We start from the raw sequence: 20,207 nt of genomic DNA on the forward strand, positions 1-20,207 counted from the left end.
CGTGAAAGTATGGATAAAACTAAGAATTATAACTAATCGCCTTGAAATAAGTACGGTTTTTGCGAAAGTCTCTATGATTTATGAAAATTATTTTCTGTGATTTATCATCTTTTTTGTATAAAACTATTTCGTGGCGATAAAACTTGTGCATACGTTTTGAAAATGAATCATAAAAATCCATCATACTTCCTCGTTTTTGCATTTCGAAGTTTATTTGATGTCAATAAAGGCTATGGCAAAGAACATTATAATGGCGGCCATGAAATTTTCTTTAATGCAAATTACTTTCAATCTAAGAAGCAATAAATCAAATAGCCCACAACAGGAGTGTGATAAATGTTCTTTAGAACCCTCAAATTTGCTCTGAGTGAAACTGTCATCCAATGAACACGCACACACGCAAAACTAGATTTATGAAAGAATTTAACTGGCAATAATGTTTTAAAGAAAATGTTTGAAAGCAATATTAAGAGTGTTTGCATGGTTTTATTCTAGTACAAATTGACTTATTTTTAGTCCAGTTGTAAAAGGTTTTATAGAAGCTTTAAAAACTATGATATTACTTGTCAAAAGCGACACTTATTATAGTTGTTATAAAACAAGTAGTGATTGAACAATCAATTACAAAACTCCTATAAATTATAATCAAAACCATATGGCATTCGAATTGTTACTTGGGTAGCGATCTCCTGTGATGGTTCCACCCGGGTTTAAGAGTAAATTACACCGAGCTGATCGCACCAAATACAAATCATAACCTTGGCGCCGTGAATATTCGGTTTTGCCTTCGATGAAGTAACATGCCCGGGCTTTCCCCATTATTTTCAGCGTTTAGTATTATCGTATCGAGCCCACTTTTCATCACCGGTTACGATTCGATGTGAAAACCCCTTACGATTTTGTCTTTGAAGCAGTTGCTCACATACAAATAGACGGCGCTCGATGTCCCTCGGTTTCAACTCGTACGGCATCCAGTTTCCTTCTTTTTGAAACATGCCCAGGGTCTTGAGACGTTTTGAAATGGCTCTCTTTTCTCCCAACGATTCGACAAGCTCTTCTTGGGTTTGGCACGAATCTTCATCAAGCAATGCTTCTAGTTGTTCATCTTTGAAGGTTTTTTCTCTTCCACCACCGTGTTTGTCTTCGACATCGAAATCACCATTTTCAAAACGTTGAAACCACTCCCGACACGTTCTTCTACTCAAAGCAGCATCACCGTAAGTTTCTGAGAGCATTCGATGCGCTTCAGCTGCAATTTTTTCCGAATTGTAACAGAAAAGTAAAACTTCCCGCAAATGACGAGAATTGAGCACATAAACAGACATTTTTGAGCGTGAATAATACGAAAACAAGAACAACGGTCACTGAAACGGCGATGACAATTCGTTAGGCACTGTACATACTCACTTTAAAGGCATTATCATCTTTGTATTTTGACCAGCCTCAGCCGGTACAGCCACCTATCGGAAAACGGCGGAAGCAAAGTTGTACACCTGATAATTTAAAATGAATTTTTCAAATAGAATTTACTGTGAAATTGTTAGGAATTAGCAGAAACGCACAATTGAAATATTTGTAATATCATCAAAATATTGATTGAAACACACTTATCTACTGAGGAACATTAATTGTAATGTTTTGTATTTTCAAGCAGCAATATTTGCAATATCAAATCAGATGATCTTTTGTCACTTTTTCAATAAAATAATTCGTTGCATGAAACCCAAATTCAGATATTTTCACAATTTTTTTCTCTGCGTGTAAAACTTTGGACATTAATTTTCGATTCTCTAAAGAACCGGTTCATAAAAATTTTCCAACGTTTTTTTTTATGCAAAAAATTAGCAGAATTGCAATGAAAGTGATTGCCTCTTGTGTAAGGCGACCGGCGCTTGAAGTAAATAAGCAAAAAGTTAACTTGCAAATTTTTGTAAATTTACAAATAGTTTTAAGCACATAGTTGGAGCAGGTAATTGAAAGGTAAGCTACTTAAAAAAAACTAAGCGTTTTGTCGTTAATACGACTTACTTTACTATGAGGCGCCTTTTCAAAATGTACCCTCTGAGAGAGTGATAAGTTTTTGATCGTGATTCGGAAATATGATCATAATTTTTAGTTATATAACATAATTTCAAATAATTCAAGTTTAAATTTTCCTGAAATGTTTGGTATCAAGGAGTATCACTGAGGAGAAGTCATGACGCGTGTTTGCCTTCCTCGTCTTTTGAAACCGTATAGCTCAGTAATATGTTGATGGATTTACATATATAATCTAACTACCAATAGATTCGAAATTTTGCAACTTGAACGTATATTGGAACAACATTGAAGTGTTTCAATAGTACTCTATTATAAACCTATCTGATTTGAACCATGTCATCATTAACCAATCAGAACGCGTTCTGAAGAAGAGAACAAAATATTAGTAATTTTTCCCGTCATTTTCTGAGCAACGGTTGCCGAAGCGCTTTTGAAATGAAGCGAATGCCGAAAAACTGTCGTAGCCGGAAACACAGCAAATCCACAACAAAAGCCTGCCCGTGGAAGTTGTCAGTCTTCTTGGGAGCGCTGCTCAGTTAAGTTGTCCGAAATTTGAGTTGGAATTCATTGTGAGCTTCAAATGCACCTACTGGTTCCGTTCTAAATGGATTGTTTCATCTATAGAAATCACAATGAATTCCTAGTCAAATTTCGGACGAGTTCACAGAGTGTACACGTCAAGAGTCATCTCAGATCTAAATTCAGATCTTGTTGGTCGTGGTTATTCAATGTACTTTTTAGTCCCACAGATCATGATTAAGAAAATAAAATGAATTTTCTCTATTTTCTACTAAAAGCATCAGATTCATTAGAATGGAAGTTGAAAAAGTTTGCGCCGTCACTAACACATTCAATTACGAGCGGCAACGCTCTCACGCAATGCGAAAATAAAAGTATTGATGTAAAGCAAATTTTTATACTAGTATGGGAGTCGTTTCGAAATAAACCGTGCAAAACAAGGTTTCTACATATACAGATTAAACTGTACACTGAAGTCTTTTTTTATGCAAGTTTACATACCGCATAACTCTGAAAATTCGCATAAAAAACCGCATAATTCCGAAACTTTGCATAAAAAAAACCGCATAACTCTGAAAATTCGCATAAAAACCGCATAACTCTGAAAAATGGCATAAAAAAGTCGCATAAAAAACCGCATAAAAAAAGACTTCAGTGTATTTCATTTCTTCTGAAAAATACAGATTTAAATGCTGCAAAAACACCGCTAAAAATTCAAATTTGTTTAAAAAGTGTTTTTCCAAATATACAGACATAAAACCGTTTCTTGAGCTCGGCATAATGAAACGCCGAATCAAATCGGCAACACAACATTTTACTGATCATTCAGTAATTCACATGCTCTTTGCCGAAACTCGTTAAAGTAATATGCTGATATTTTGGGAGGGCACGTTCTTTTGCCGAAGCTTGGTATAATATTATACTGAACTTGTCAGTAAACAACATATACCGATATCAGCAAAACTGTACATTGCCGTTTCAACCTTCCGAGTGAACGGACGTGCTTTGTGTTTACTGCGAAAGCGTTGAAAACCAGTGCCGTGTGTGATAAAGTGACCGGACGATCAAAACTAGATTGCTATTGTGTAATAGACAATAGTGCTTTTTCCTGTGAGAGGTTTTATGCACATTATATACTGAAGCAGTGTATTGTTGTGAGCGGACGATCGAAACAGTACCGTTAGCCGGTGATTGTTCGATCGATCAAAACAGGCCCAGCGGTGTACGTGATATCACTGTGCGGATTAAAAAAGAGTGTGCTTTTTCCTCTCGGAGGTTTTTTGCACACCATCGCAGCGGCGATACGCCGATCGACGAGGGCTAGACCTTGGTGGCCCCCGTTGGATTTAAGTTAAGTATCATTATTTAGTTTTTTTTTTCCTTCCTGCATTCGACTGTTCTATTTCTCCCCGATTCACTTATTTCTGTGCGGAGGTAGCTCCGCAACATGTCTAGTGTAAATTCTGACCCCCCCGTTCCCGATGATCAAATGGAGACTTCCCTTGACTATAAAAAGTCTCGCATAAAGAGCTATCCGGATGGGCTCGCACTACCGGCCGGTCCTTATGCGGTCTATTTCCGGACCAAATCGAAAGAAAAAAAATTAAATATTTTAAAAATATCGCGGGACCTGTCCTCGCGATACAATACTATAAAAAGTTTTGATAAGATACGTCCAGACAAGCTCAGGGTCCTGTTTACCAGTTCAAAACAGGCTAATGAGCTCGTTCAAAATGATCCTTTTACGCGGGAGTACCGCGTCTACGTGCCAGCTCGTGAAGTCGAAATCGACGGTGTGGTCACCGATTCGAGTTTGACTTGCGAGGACGTTCTTAAGTACGGGGCGGGTTGTTTTAAAGACCCCTCACTTAAGAATGTCAAGATACTGGATTGCAAGCGATTGCATTCAGTATCGATCGCCGGGGATGGAACAAAGTCCTATCCCCAATCAGACTCTTATCGTGTGACCTTCGCCGGTTCTGCTTTGCCCAACTACATCCTCTTGGACCGGGTTCGTTTGCCTGTTCGCCTATTCGTACCCCGAGTAATGAACTGTACTAATTGCAAACAACTGGGGCATACAGCTACCCATTGCAGCAATAAGCCACGTTGTGCTAACTGTGGGGAAGCTCATGCGGACGGCTCTTGCGGTAGGGATGCTGAAAAGTGTCTCTACTGTAAGGAGGGTCCGCATGACCTCTCTGATTGTCCCGCTTACAAACTGCGAGGTGATCGAATGAAGCGTTCCCTAAAGGAGCACTCCAAGCGTTCTTTCGCAGAGATGCTTAAAAGTGCCACCCCTCCTAAACAGACAACGAACCCATAAGCCTGCTTGTCAACTGACGAGAGCGATTCTGACGACCCTTTGGAAGGTCCATCTTCGGCGGTCCCTCATAGCTGTAGGAAAAGAATAAATAAATCCTCTCATAAGCTACCTAGTAAGGGTTCGAAGGTGTCTTCCGAAGGGCTTCGAAAAGTTACAGCTAACGGGAATCGGGACACAACACCGAAGCAAAAAGCTCCTGGTCTCGGAAAACTCAATTCCGAGATGGAATTCCCACGACTTCCCGGGACTACAAAATCCCCAAGCGTCCCAGAAAATCTACCAGAGAACCAACTAGGTGCTGGACTTATCAAGTTCTCTGATGTTGTGGACTGGATTTTTACAACTTTCAATATTTCAGACCCTCTTAGAAGCATTTTAATTGCTTTCATGCCAACAGTAAAAACATATTTGAAGCAGTTGACTGCAAATTGGCCCCTTCTCTCAGCGATTGTATCCTTCGATGGCTAAATCATCCACCGAGGTCACGGATCTAATCACTGTTTTACAGTGGAATTGCAGAAGTATCATCCCAAAAATAGATTCTTTTAAATTTCTAGTAAATAATCTGAAATGTGACGCATTTGCATTGTGCGAAACTTGGCTAACTTCTGAAATATCCTTAAACTTCCACGATTTTAACATTATTCGCCTGGATCGAGATGTTCCCTATGGAGGAGTACTTTTAGGGATCAAAAAGTGCTATTCTTTTTATCGAATTAACCTCCCCTCGATACCAGGTATTGAAGTTGTCGCATGTCATGTTACAATCAAAGGTAAGGACCTTTGTATTGCTTCCATCTACATTCCCCCTAGAGCCTTGGTTGGGCATCGGCGGCTCAGTAATATCATAGAGCTCCTTCCCGCACCGACGTTGGTTTTAGGAGACTTTAACTCACACGGTACGGGATGGGGCTGTCTTCACGACGATAACAGATCAGCTATGATCCATGATATTTGCGACAACTTCAATATGACAATCTTGAATACGGGAGAAATGACACGGATTCCTGCACCACCAGCAAGACCAAGTGCGCTGGATTTATCCCTTTGCTCGACATCGCTACGGTTGGATTGCACGTGGGAGGTAATTCCTGATCCCCACGGTAGTGATCATCTACCGATCGTAATATCAATCACCAGCGGCTTAAAACCATCGAAGACAATCAATGTTTCGTATGACCTCACACGAAATATTGATTGGAATAGCTATGCGACCTCGATATCTGAGAAACTTGAAAGAACTCTACAACTTCCTCCGGAGGAAGAGTACACGTTTTTGGCTGGCTTGATTCTCGATACTGCGATTCAAGCTCAGACGAAACGTGTACCCGGCGCAAAAACTAACATCCGTCCTCCCAACCCGTGGTGGGACAAAGAGTGCACAAATTTAAACGCGGAGAGAGCCTCCGCGTATAAAAAATTCAGAAAAAATGGAACACCTGATAATTACCGGAATTACGCGGCGTTAGACGTTAAAACTAAGAACTTGATTAGAGCCAAGAAACGCGGTTACTGGCGTCGGTTTATAGACGGCTTAACGAAAGAAACATCTATGAGCACTCTTTGGAACACAGCCCGACGAATGCGCAACCATAACACCACGAATGAAAGCGAGGAATACTCCAACCGCTGGATATTCGATTTCGCTAAAAAAGTATGCCCAGACTCTGTTCCGGAACAGAAGATCACCCGCGCCGCGACACCAAATACAAACGAATCACCGTTTTCGATGGTAGAGCTTTCACTTGCACTTTTGTCATGTAACAATAAAGCCCCGGGATTAGACAGAATAAAATTCAACTTGTTGAAAAATCTGCCTGACCCCGCCAAAAGGCGCTTGCTGAATTTATTCAACAAGTTCCTCACGGGTAATATTGTCCCACACGACTGGAGACAAGTCAGAGTTATCGCCATCCAAAAACCAGGGAAACCAGCCTCCGATCACAATTCGTATCGGCCGATTGCTATGCTTTCCTGTATCCGGAAATTGTTCGAAAAAATGATTCGGTTTCGTCTAGACAATTGGGTCGAAACTAATGGTTTACTTTCAGATACACAATTTGGTTTCCGCAGGGGCAAAGGAACGAACGATTGTCTTGCGTTGCTCTCAACAGAAATTCAAATGGCATTTGCTCGTAAAGAACAAATGGCGTCAGTTTTCCTAGACATTAAGGGGGCTTTTGACTCAGTTTCTATAAATATCCTATCTGAGAAGTTGCATCAGCATGGTCTTTCGCCAGTTTTGAACAACTTTTTACATAATCTATTGTCTGAGAAACACATGTACTTTGCGCATGGTGATTTGTCGACAATACGATTCAGCTACATGGGTCTTCCTCAGGGCTCATGCTTAAGCCCCCTTTTATACAATTTTTACGTAAGTAATATCGATGAATGTATCAACACATCTTGCACGCTAAGACAACTTGCCGACGACAGCGTTGTGTCTATTATAGGACCCAAAGCTGCCGATCTCCAAGGACCATTACAAGATACCCTCGACAACTTATCATCATGGGCTCTTCAAATGGGTATCGAGTTCTCTACGGAGAAAACTGAGCTGGTTGTATTTTCGAGGAAGCGAGAACCAGCACAATTACAGCTTCAACTAGGGGGTGAAACCATAGCTCAGGCCTTCACATTTAAATATCTCGGGGTCTGGTTCGACTCCAAAGGCACCTGGGGATGTCACATTAGGTATCTGAAACAAAAATGCCAGCAGAGAATCAACTTTCTTCGTACAATAACCGGATCATGGTGGGGTGCCCACCCAGGAGACCTGATCAGGTTGTATCAAACAACGATATTGTCCGTGATGGAATACGGATGCTTCTGCTTCCGATCAGTGGCGAACACTCATTTCATCAAGCTGGAAAGAATTCAGTATCGTTGTTTGCGTATTGCCTTGGGTTGCATGCAATCGACTCATACGATGAGCCTCGAAGTGCTGGCAGGCGTTCTTCCACTGAAAAACCGGTTCTGGGATCTCTCATATCGTTTGCTCATTCGATGCGACATTTTGAATCCTCTGGTGATTGAAAACTTCGAAAGGTTAGTTGAGCTTAACTCTCAAACCCGTTTTATGTCCTTGTATTTTGATTACATGGCTCAGAATATTAATCCTTCTTCGTTTGTTTCCAACCGTGCTCATTTCTTGGATACTTCTGATTCTACTGTGTTTTTCGACACATCCATGAGAGAAGAAATTCGTGGAATTCCGGATCACGTGCGCCCTCAAGTGGCCCCAAATATTTTTTATAATAAATTTAGAACAGTCAACTGTGAAAAGGTGTTTTACACTGACGGATCAAACATCAACGAGTCCACAGGCTTCGGCATCTTCAATCAAAACATCACCGCTTCTTACAAACTCAGTGATCCGGCTTCAGTTTACGTCGCAGAATTAGCTGCTATTCAGTACACCCTCGAGATCATTGAAACCATGCCCAAAGACCATTACTTCATTGTCACGGACAGTCTAAGTTCAATAGAAGCTCTCCGGGCAATGAAGCCAGGAAAGTATCCCCCATATTTCCTGGGGAAAATACGGGAACATTTGAGAACTTTATCTGAACGGTCTTATTTAATATCGTTAGTCTGGGTCCCTTCGCATTGTTCCATTCCGGGCAATGAAAAGGCAGACTTATTGGCTAAAGTGGGCGCATTGGAAGGTGATATTTATGAAAGACCAATCTGCTTCAATGAATTTTTCAGTATTTCTCGTCAGAAAACTCTCGAAAGTTGGCAAACTTCATGGACGAATGACGAACTGGGACGATGGCTACACTCCATTATCCCTAAGGTATCGACGAAACCTTGGTTCAAGGGGATGAACATGAGTCGTGATTTCATTCGCGTTATGTCACGGCTCATGTCAAATCACTATACATTCAACGCACATCTCCGGCGTATCGGGATCGTGGAGAACGGGCTCTGCACCTGTGGCGACGGTTATCAGGACATCGAGCATGTCGTGTGGTCGTGCGTAGAGTATCGTGACGCCAGGTCGAAGCTACTGGAATCCCTCAGGGCCCGAGGTAGACCGCCTGAGGTGCCGGTTCGGGATGTGTTGGCGAGTCGGGATAGTTCATATATGCTTCTCATATACCAGTACCTCAAACACATTGATATACAAGTGTAATGTGTTATTCCTCGCTCAGAAAATATAATCTCCACCTACAGGTTCGACACTAACATCCGCCCGATTCTCTCGATCCCCGTCCCTGTTCACCATCTTCATTGGAATTAACAAGATCTTTTTTTTTGTCACTAACTTTTTCGTTCCCCTTTCCCTGTTTTTTCACCATCTCGATGGCAACTAATTAGATCTCTGTCGTTTTCAAACATTTTGTTCCCACACCCCTTTTTTACCCCGTTTCCCACAATATTTACTTCTTTTTTTTCATTCTCTTCCGTAACATCACCATCACCGGAAGACCGCTCCAGTCAATGACCAGCATGCGGGCCACCCGCCGGGCCTTCGTAGCCTGGGGGTGTTTCCCGCGGACCCTCACGGACCGAAGAATGCGGCCAACATAGAAAATTACCATCGCCATCTGGAATCATCTCATCCTAAATTCAATTCACCGGCCACTACCGATCGCCAGATACTATATTACATAATGATACTACTCTAGTTTTAAGTTAGACGATAATTAAGATTAGTAAATACCCTTGGCATCTTAGAGCTTAAGCAGTGTGCCTTAATATTATATTATATTATTGAATAAAAAAAAAAAATCAGCAAAACTGTTTGCCGAGAATTCGAACAGTGAGTTAGCTTTTACTGAAACTCGGTGAGACACTTATCATCTAATGTCTCTTTTCGATTTTGCAAAGCATCACGTCGCCATTGCTTGTGGAACTGGAAAACATGTAAATTCGATGAAGGAAAAAGATTTGTATATTTTGCGAAAAGATAAGTGAAATTAAAAACTATCTACTTTGCATATATATATTTATAAATATTCGCTTATTTACATGTAATGGCGTTAAGGAGCACTACAAACAATTATCTTTAGTCGTGATGTTTTCTTTTGGTATTTGCCCTTTTTTTTGTTTGTTGAATAAAAATGAACATCAATAAAATACCCCTTTCACCAACACTAGCTTTTGTGATATTAATTTCATACAATAATAAAGAAAAATCATTCCTTTTTTCGATTACTGATGACTCGAGAATTCATGATTCCTTCCTGATAACTTTTGCCGAGCTGACTGCAAAATTTCTGCTGACAAGTTCGCAATAATTGACAGTTAACAAATTTTGGAATGCCGAGATTCTCAGTAATTATAAACTTTGCCGAGACGATTACAGAGCATTCGGCTGTGCAAATCTCGACATATTGTTGTCGAGATTCAGCAAGAAAATTTAAGTGTGTATTTCAAGTACGCTCCAACCTTTTTACCTTTATATATATATATATATATATATATATATATATATATATATATATATATATATATATATATATATATATATATATATATATATATATATATATATATATATATATATATATATATATATATATATATATATATATATATATATATATGCAGCGCCCTTAGCAAATTTTCCTTCGAACATGTTAGTATTGTGAATAAAATAGGGAGCCATGAAGGAATAACGACATTGCAAGAACAGCAACCTAGTCGTGAAGGAAAAACTCGTCACATTTCAGGCAAGCCTTCATGTCAGCGTAAACGCGACGAGCAAAAATCAAAGTTATTTTCACGGACACAGGTCACTGCCTAGTGACCTGCATAGTGACGGTGGTCTCGGCTTTCGATAGAACTTCGGAAGAAAGTCGGATGAACTTTCTACTTGAAATCACAAGCTCGGCTTGTACTAAAATCTTCGGGCTTCACCCGAAAGTAAATGTTAAGAGCTTAAAAACCCCTAGTTGGGGAGAGTTAGTGAGGAGTTAAGTCTCAGAGTGCGCGGAAAATATCCGTTAGTCTCGGGCGTCGGCCCGTAGACAAGTTAAGGGTAGTTCAGTTTTTGCTTCGAGTATTCGGGTTAGTTCAGATTCAATTTCTGAAGGCATCTAAAGAATTGAGTGAAAGATTACTGTAATGAGTGAAGATTTAACAGTTTCATGTGCAGTGTTTGATATTCATATGCGAGAAGAACAAAGTAGTTAGAAACAACCAATGCTCGTGTCAGGGTAGTGTTGATAATATACGACAACAAAAGTATGTGTTGAAGAATAACTTCTTTTATTAATGTAAGCAAGTAAATGTTGAGACATATATTCGACGAGATCACCATGAAGTGTTGTGAATAGATTTGCAAACTCGTGGAGTATGCAATAGACTGTACTGTAGTAGGACATACGTTCATATGTGCATAAACCTAATGATATGCCGAGCTTAGTGAGACTGCGTGAAGTGTTAGCCTTATTAACAATCGTTAGTGACTTTTTGTTGGATTGTAGGATTCCTAAAACAGCCTAATCCTGCAATATTGAGAATAAGTAGCTGTTAAGTGAAAAGCACAGAAAAAATTGAAACTCAAAAAAGGTGAAATTCGTGATATTAAACTCAAGTACATGGAGAAGCCGAATTGAAGAGTATTACTCCGTATAGAACTAAAAGAAACATCCTCTTCGTTATTCCTCTTCCGCCGAGTGTCATATACCAATCGATTCAGCTTGACGAACTGAGCAAATGTCCGTGTGTGTATGTGTGTGTGTGTCTGTATGGGTATTGTCAACTAAGAGGTCGAGATCTCAGAGATGAATGGTTTTGAGTTTAGTTTGATGTTTACTTTTTGAGTTACACAAAGTTTTATGTCTAAATTTTCAGTTTTTTGACATTATCTGTCACATCTGACCTTGAAAACAGAATATGTTTCTATACTTGGATTCCACACGATAATAGTTATCCAACAAGCCATAGATTGTTAAAATCCGTTCATTTTCAACGGAGATATAGACAATTTTGTGTAAGCGACTTTTCCCCCTATTCCAGCAGTAGGAGTTTTGAGCGCTGTATGATAAAGCAATGTTTGGGAGCAACGTGAAACACGATTTTTTATACTGTTACATACTATTGTTTCTAAGTACCAAAAAAACTGTGAACAGCATCCTTTTTCATGACAATTTGCCTCGGACCGATTTTAGCACGGTTCGTTTTTGGGAACATAATCGTTCGAATATGTAAACCAGATGATGGTAGAATTTTCGAGTTGAAAGCAATTCCATAATTATATTGTTTTAAACTAATTACAGCAATAAATGCTGGAAAAACATAACACCCATATACCTTTCGAATCAGCTCGTCGAGATCAGCAAATGCGTGTGTGACAAATAATTTCACTCAATTTTCTCGGAGATGACTAAACCGTTTTCTACAAATTCAGATTCATAAGAAAAGTCGTATACTCCCAAACAAGATTCCTGAATCACGTTTGGATCCGACTTCTGATTGCAGAACCACAGGATGATATGTGAAACGAAATGAAAATAATGCAATTCATTTTTCTCGTAGATGGCTGAACCGATCTAAGATTCAAATGAAATCTAAGAATCAACTATGATTCAAATGAGAGGACTTAAAATCTTATAAAACATCTTACTTTTTAGTCAGATCCGACTTCTGGTTTAGGAGATACAGGGTGATTAGTATAAAAATGTTCATTTCACATAAATTTATCAGGTTTATCGGGTTGGCAGATTTGGATAGTCGATTACCAAATAAATTTATTTCAGTTTAAGCGGTATTCGTTTTTGGATTCGGAATGTAACCCCAAATTTTAATTCGCACTACAATTTCTCACTTCTCAGGTGAACTTAACTGATTTCGGCTACACCGATTTTACAATTCCGGTTCCAGTTTCGAATCGTTTCTCAAAGCTCAATCATTTTCTCAAAATTTCTCGATCATTTTCGCCAAATGGAACTTCAAAAACAAAAATTCAGGTCCCATACAAAATACAAATCCGGACTTAAGGTCCCATACAAAATAGGAGAATTTTATCCGATTCTGGAATTACAGATGATGAGTTTTTTAAAATTCATACCGATATAGAAGATGTAAATTGTTTGGCGTATTGATTTAAGGCCATTCGAATCATTTTGGGTTACGCTAGTTCCTGAATACTGGCTGTGGAAGTACCATAAATGATGACTCTAAAGTGGAACTTACTTCGACATCTCATGGAATGTTCAATCGATTGTCACACGTTAAGATTGAAATTCTATACGATTTGCAGTTTCGACATTACAGGATGATGAGTGATTAAAATCTCAATTTGCCGTTTTAAACGACGATAATTAAAATAATGTCATGAGAACTAAAACACCAAAGAATATCCATGCAATAAACATATGCGGATTGATAAAAAAAATAGGTATCATCTCACTGCTAGGTGGATTAATCACGTTTTTATATTCTCGAAACACGATAACATTAAATTCATTTATTTCAAGAGCAATTATATAAAGTTGGATATGAAATCAGCTCCTTTACAAGCTACTACGCTTGGAGGCACATGTATTGATCACGTATTTGCTGGAAATATCAATTTAGAAAGCCATAGAAATAGTTTATACTTTCCTTATCATAGGCCTATTGTACCATTGAACAACCTAGCGAAATATTTTTTTCTTCATTAAAGATTATAATCGGTTGTAAACGTATCTCATCCACGGACGAATGCCTTCATCAAAGGTTCTCAAAACCATCATTATTTTATTATAAAAAAACTATAAAAATTACTTCGTTATTCATAACTGTTTTTCAGAAAGTTTGATCTAGCTAATCCGTACTTTAGTGTATGTGCATCGTTTCATATCTTGGTTGTGAAGAAGGGGAATGCTTGCACAATTCACAAAGTCGATCAACTAAATGATATTCGAAAGTGTGAAGGAAGTGTGCCAGTTTTATTCGTATTCACGATATTCAGTAATGTCTCTGACATTACCCGCCCGCCAGTTTTTGATATACAGTCATGTTCGTTGAAAAATCAATGCATTCCAATTTAATTTTACATCGATCATGGTTTTAAATCAGATTTAAATTCAACTGACGTCTATTTGAACGGCTGAAGGCAAAAATCGGATAAGTGCAACTTAGTTTGGAAAACCCGTTTAAGTATTTCTGAATGCAAAAATCGGATAAAAACATTGAGAGCAAAAACCGGACATGGATTTTGCAATGCAAGAATCGTTTAAAAACATCTTTTCTGCAAGAACCGCACAAAATAACTTTGAATGCAAACGCCGGACAAAAACTTAACCGGTTCTTCCAAAACAAATGTAGGGTAACAGAGGTATTTTGGCCCACTTTAGGATTGATTTTATTTTGGCCCACTTTATAAAAATATCCACCAAATGTTGTAATATCTTTAAAAACCCCTTCCGCAATAGGTAATTTAATGTGATTAGCTTCAAATTGATGCAAAATGAGTTACTTAACATCGATAAAATCCGATGAAATCGATAAAGTTTGATAGGTGGGCCAAAATATATGAAGTGGCCAAAATACCTCTGTTACCCTATTTATCCGGTTTTTGCATTCAAAGTTTTTACCGACTGTCGACGGTCATTTAGGGGTTAGCCAAATTTTGTGCTAGGGCACATAACCGTTTTTATTATATTTACGTTTCGTCTTTGACTCATCAGTGCAGAGCAGTTCAAATTGAACTGCTTAGTGCTAAACTCGGCAGTTCAATTTGAACCGCCAAGCAGACGTAAAGTTTCTGCTACTTACAGAACACTTTTTGTTTTGCAACGGAGTGCAATATCTTTTCTGACGTGCCGAACGAAAACGTGTTTTCGACTATTTCTGGCCGATGCAGGTATGGTCATTTATGTCGCAGAAGCTTTACGTCTGCTTGGCGGTTCAAATTGAACTGCCGAGTTTAGCACTAAGCAGTTCAATTTGAACTGCTCTGCACTGATGAGTCAAAGACGAAACGTAAATATAATACTTAAACGGGTTTTTCAAACTAAGTTGCACTTATCCGATTTTTGCTTTCAGCCGTTCATTTGATAGTACAAAATTTTTCCTTCGACGTTTAAGGATCACTGAGGTGTTCAAGACTTTGTCACTGTTCTGTTTTATTTTCCGTATTTTGTGTTTGTACTCCTATATAGGAAACAGGAAAAATAAACCTACATTGAAAATAACTATTTCAGCACTGGTGGAATATGAATTGCAGTACAAAGATAATTTTCTCATAGCATCCTTTCTCCTCTGCGTATTTGGACATGAGATTGGTTTTTGTTAAGGTTTTTCTTAGATCTACTAACTTCAATGTCTCGTTAGAACGATGTTCGAAATTTTGCATTGCAATATGATATTCGTCGCCTTCTTTTTCCATCAATTAAATCAGATTTTACGAGCGCATCTATCCGGTGACAAACATCACGCAGTAGTAAAATGTCGATCTGTTATTGACAAACTACTGTTTGCACAGTAGTGTCGTTCAATTAGCACATCACATCATGTCCCGGTACGTCAAACACTCGTTACTTTTCACTCAACCACTCATCATCATTACATGAAGCAGTTGCCAGTTGTTACACCGAGAAAAAACCATCCTGCGAGTGTCCGTACGATTCGGAGCTGCGCAACCCTTTTTTCGCCGAATCCCTGCGTCATCGCACAGCAGTACTTACCGAGCAAATCCTGTTGAGGCAACCACCGAGCTATCCGTATGTTACTGGTTCCATTGAGATCCACTTCGCTGTCGCACTTCCAGAGTACGTCATACTTCAGTGAGTGGAACGTGTCGATGAAGATCCTTAAGTTGCGGAAGCTAATCGAATTGCTGCGAATAAGCGTTCCCAGGCTGAAGTAGATCACTCCATGTTGAGATTTATCCAGAAACTGTTGGAGATCCGTCGGCAGCGGTTTCGGTGGTTGAATGTGCAGAAATCCTAGCTGAATCGCTTGCGGGACGTTGGGTCGCACAAATCCCATTGCCGGTTCCACGTTGGTCATAAGGAAGTCGATGCGGTGCATCAATTCGTTCGATTTGGTCATGTTGCTGCCAAAGTGCCGCTCTATTATTCGGTCGTATTTGGCGAATTCCCGTGGCATCAACAAATGGTCGATAAAAACTTTGGTAACAACGGCCTCCAACCGTTGTAGAAAGTTTGGCTTGTAGGAAAACTTATGGTTCATTTCTGGATGCGCCACCACATTCATCTCGTTTCCCATGATTTGATGGACCATCGAAATGGAATCGATCGAGGTAATTCCAATCATGGGGACATTGAACAACTCGGCAAACGCGAAAAACGGTGTCATTTGAAAATATTCCACTAACAACACATCGAAATGCTCTTCGTTTGCATTCACTATTAACTGCTGCACTTCGGGATGATCAAGTTCGGCTTCGATAAATTTCTCCGTCACATACAACAACTGCACGGCAATGTCCAACGAGGTACAGTCCTGTTGCCTCATTTGGGCCACATCAAAATTTTCTTCCACGATTTTATGCGCATAGCTCCAGTTGATCTGCGTAATGTTCGGGTTGCTCGTTACGATCGGATCCGGGCTCATCATCGTCACATGATGTCCCCTTTCGAGCAACCCTTCGACCAACGCCCGGAACACAATCTGATGACTTTTGGCGGGAGATGGGAAAATCGCCAAGACTCTCGAACCATTGCAAACATGAACATGAACCGACAGAACGGCCACGGCAACTAGCAATCCGACGGACCGAACTACCGGCGAAGGCATTGTGCCACTGAGTTCCAAAAATGGACCAACCGGAGGGTTTTTGGATTTCGTAATCGTTATCAGACCGTTGCGAACCGTGTACTACCACAACCAACGCGTGCCAACCGTCGCCGTTTGACTAAATGATGCGTGATACGTGAGATGGGGTTTTATATGACCGTTACAAGTACACTGCTTTGCGCGCTGCACGACTGTCTCGTTTGATTGTCTACTCTCGGTGCGGTTCACTTTGGAGGTAAACATAAAACTAGACACAGCCAGCACACTGGCACAGCATACGGCCGGGGCTGATGATCGCTCCGACAGCATGCCGAAATATCGCACTTTCGGGTGTTAGAGGTCGATCGAGATGAAAAAGTGGGCCGACGATCGCGCGCTGCTGACTTATATCCCTCCTATAGCAGTGAGCGTCGATTATCGCAGATTAGCTCCACTATTTGCAAGTGTCGACCGATTTCGCTTTCATTCAGAAGCTGTTGTTGACTTGTTGGAGTGGAGGGGTTTGTCTTCATTTTATCCCAAAAAATTACGTTCAACTACACGAAAACCGATTTAGTTTTATCAAATTTTTTCGACTAAATAAATCAAGGATAATCACTGAAAACTGCGATCACCACTGATAATCATTTATTTATTTATTTATTTATTTCGCAAGCTAATGTAGACTACATATACATAACTTACTATGTTCCACTTATATCAAAAACATTTTTTCTTCAACAAAACAGCGGTCAAATTGTTCGCCGAATTGATTACAGTTTTGAAAACAGTTTTGGCGTTCGTAATTGACGACCGGGTACATAAAAACCAAATAGCAATAACAACGAAGATGAAAGTTTTAAACTGACCTGCTAAACACCGGAACATCAAAATGTATTAAAAAATTCCGCGAACTCTTTTGCGATCGCACACGTTCCGTGGTTTGATTAATATTTATGTGGAAACCGCAAAATAAATTTTCAATTTTCAAATTCGAAGAAGTGAGGTTAGATGCTGTTATCAAATCTGGGAAATTCTTAGTTTCTGTGGTTGGAGTTAGATATTTATTGATAAGTTATGAATGAAACTGATTTTATTAGTCTGTACGCTTATGTTTTATCCCCTGAATCAAATCTGTTTACGAACTAATAATTTAAATCGCGTATAAAAAACAGTTTTATATCATACATTTGATGACACCACATGAATAATCAGTTTGTTATCCATATTTGCAAGGTTTTACTATCTGCATTTGTTCAAACTGAAGTAAGTTGAAAAACCTTGTTTAAACCACCTAGTGGTATGATGATGCCTTTCTCACATTTCTTATAGTTTCAAAAATATCACTAGGAGATTTTGTCGAGAAAATTTTATTTTCTAACTTGAAAAAAATTAAAAACTTTCTTTAGGTATAAACTATTAAAACTTTTTTAATTTGTAAACAGTTATGTCAAGTAAATGAGATTTTTTCTTTATTTTGCATCGTCACATTAAGTTCTGAGGACAGAGGGTCGCGTGTTAAGTTTTAAATCGACCACGTGGCTCGCTCAACTTCCTTTGCGCATCGTATTTCTCTTGTACTCTCTCGTATATGAGCCAACTGTACCGGGTCGCCAGCATACATTTTATTATTTTGATGAGAAGTTTTATCACATAAATCTATCGTATGGGTTGGAACATGGATTCCAACGAACAATGAAAAAATATTCAACTTTCGCAAAGATTGAATGCGAAACAAAAAATTAGTTTATATACAATGAAACGTCTGTGTGTTTGGCAGCCTTGTCGAGCAGATTTTATTTCTCTCTCCTTTTTCAGAATGCTATCTTGAAACCAAAGCGAAAAACATGGCGGATGCATTGAAACTGACTTTGTTACACAAAAAAATTCAAAACTTTATTTTTATCGCGATAACATATATGTTTTTATGTACTAATCGCATATTAACTATATTATCTAGACTTTGTCACGGTACATTTGTGATACAAGCCTTCAAAGCCGAGATATTCGATGAACAAGTAGAGGTATGCATTTCCGAGCGTTCCAATTTTCAGCAGTTTTTCAGTCAGAAAAAAATACAACACGACCGCTAAACTCAATGAATCATTCTGAAATTTTCACAGAATATTCTCAACTAAATTTCGAAGACATTGTCAGATGGGTTTTTTTTTTATATTCTGCACCATTTCCAAGAAAATTTAATTTGAATCGGGAAAATAGCAAAAAACCTACCATTTCGCGGTACTGTCCTCAGCCCTTAAGTGACGGTTTGAAATTTTTTTTTAGCACGGTGTGCAGCGGACAGTAGAAAATTGCACCAACACGCAATGCAAATACGACAATCCAGCAAGCGAACGCTGGACGAGCTACCTGCTCTGCTCACAGGCTACCACCTACTAAGCAAAGAAATGTTATACAGCATATTTTTTAGAGATATGGAATTTTATTAAAAAAAAATTTTTATTCGGATTCGGTTTTTTTGGCCGTCCTCTGATTTTGAAAAATTTTACAATTTTTTTACGCCATTCATTTGAATCTAAGTTTGTACAAATTGCTCACACCATCTCTGAGAAGTGCGAGTAAGTAATTTGAATTAGAAATTTTTCACTAATCATCCAGTAATTCCGGAACTGGACCATAAGACGATTCATTTGAATCTGACTTGTGAAAATCGGTTCAGTCATATCTGAGAAAAGTTAGTAATCATATTTTTTAATTTTGTTTGCACATTTTACCCCATGATTCCGGAACCGAAGTTCATATCCGAACAATATTCAAGAATTTTATACGGCATCACAAGACCTTTAATTTGAAACTAAGTTTGTGAAAATCGATTCAGCCATTTCCGGAAAAAGTTAGTGCGAAAACGTTACATACACTCATACAAACACACATACACAAACATTTCGCGTACTCGACGAACGGAGTCGAATGGTATGTGATACTCTGCACCGTCTTGTTGAAACCACATGTCAGGCATGTCCAATTATTCCATTTTGTTTTAAATAAAGAGATGGCTTTTTGGTCAATTGGTTTCTCGTCAAAACATTTATTTTTCGTTAAAGGCCAACGTTTCGAAGGTTATACCTTCATCTTCAGGGCAACTGTAATTTTTAGTATTATTTAGTCACAAAATTTTTTTCCACAAAATACTATAATTTTACAAAATGTACTAATAACGACTACAAATATTTTTCGTCAAGTATGGTGTAACATTTATAATAGTTGGTTGAAAAACGGCTACTCTACACTAAAACACAAAAACGAGACATACGAATTCAATTTGTTTAGAAATTTTGATTCGAATTATTTGTTTTGCCAAGAACTTACACAAGCACTTCCCACGCACATCGACTTCGATTGAGCACTGAAATATTGCAAGCAGCGAATATGGAAGACAGTAGAGCAAAAATTAGAGAGAAACAGATGAGAAATGATAGACAGCGAAATCGGAGGCTAGATTGACAATTAGGGTAACAGAGGTATTTTGGCCACTTCATATATTTTGGCCCACCTAACAAACTATATGGATTCAATCGATCTTAGGTAACCCATGTTGCATCAGTTTGAAGCTAATCACATTAAAGTACCTATTGCGGAAGGATTTTTCAAAGATATTAAAACATTTGGTGGATATTTT

General features: G+C 38.8%; 1 protein-coding gene across 1 annotated transcript in view; it reads right to left on the minus strand.

The window, feature by feature from the left end:
• Positions 1 to 16,692, minus strand: part of LOC131430780 (UDP-glucosyltransferase 2-like) — a 79,161-nt gene extending 62,469 nt beyond the window's left edge. The window contains exon 1 of the mRNA XM_058595982.1: positions 15,514 to 16,692. Coding sequence (XP_058451965.1) covers positions 15,514 to 16,588 — 1,075 coding nt within the window. The 5' untranslated portion in view covers positions 16,589 to 16,692. The remainder of the gene's footprint in view (positions 1 to 15,513) is intronic.
• Between the last annotated feature and the right edge of the window lie 3,515 nt (positions 16,693 to 20,207).

The sequence above is a fragment of the Malaya genurostris genome, chromosome 2 (assembly GCF_030247185.1).
Source record: "Malaya genurostris strain Urasoe2022 chromosome 2, Malgen_1.1, whole genome shotgun sequence".
Classification (NCBI taxonomy): domain Eukaryota; kingdom Metazoa; phylum Arthropoda; class Insecta; order Diptera; family Culicidae; genus Malaya; species Malaya genurostris.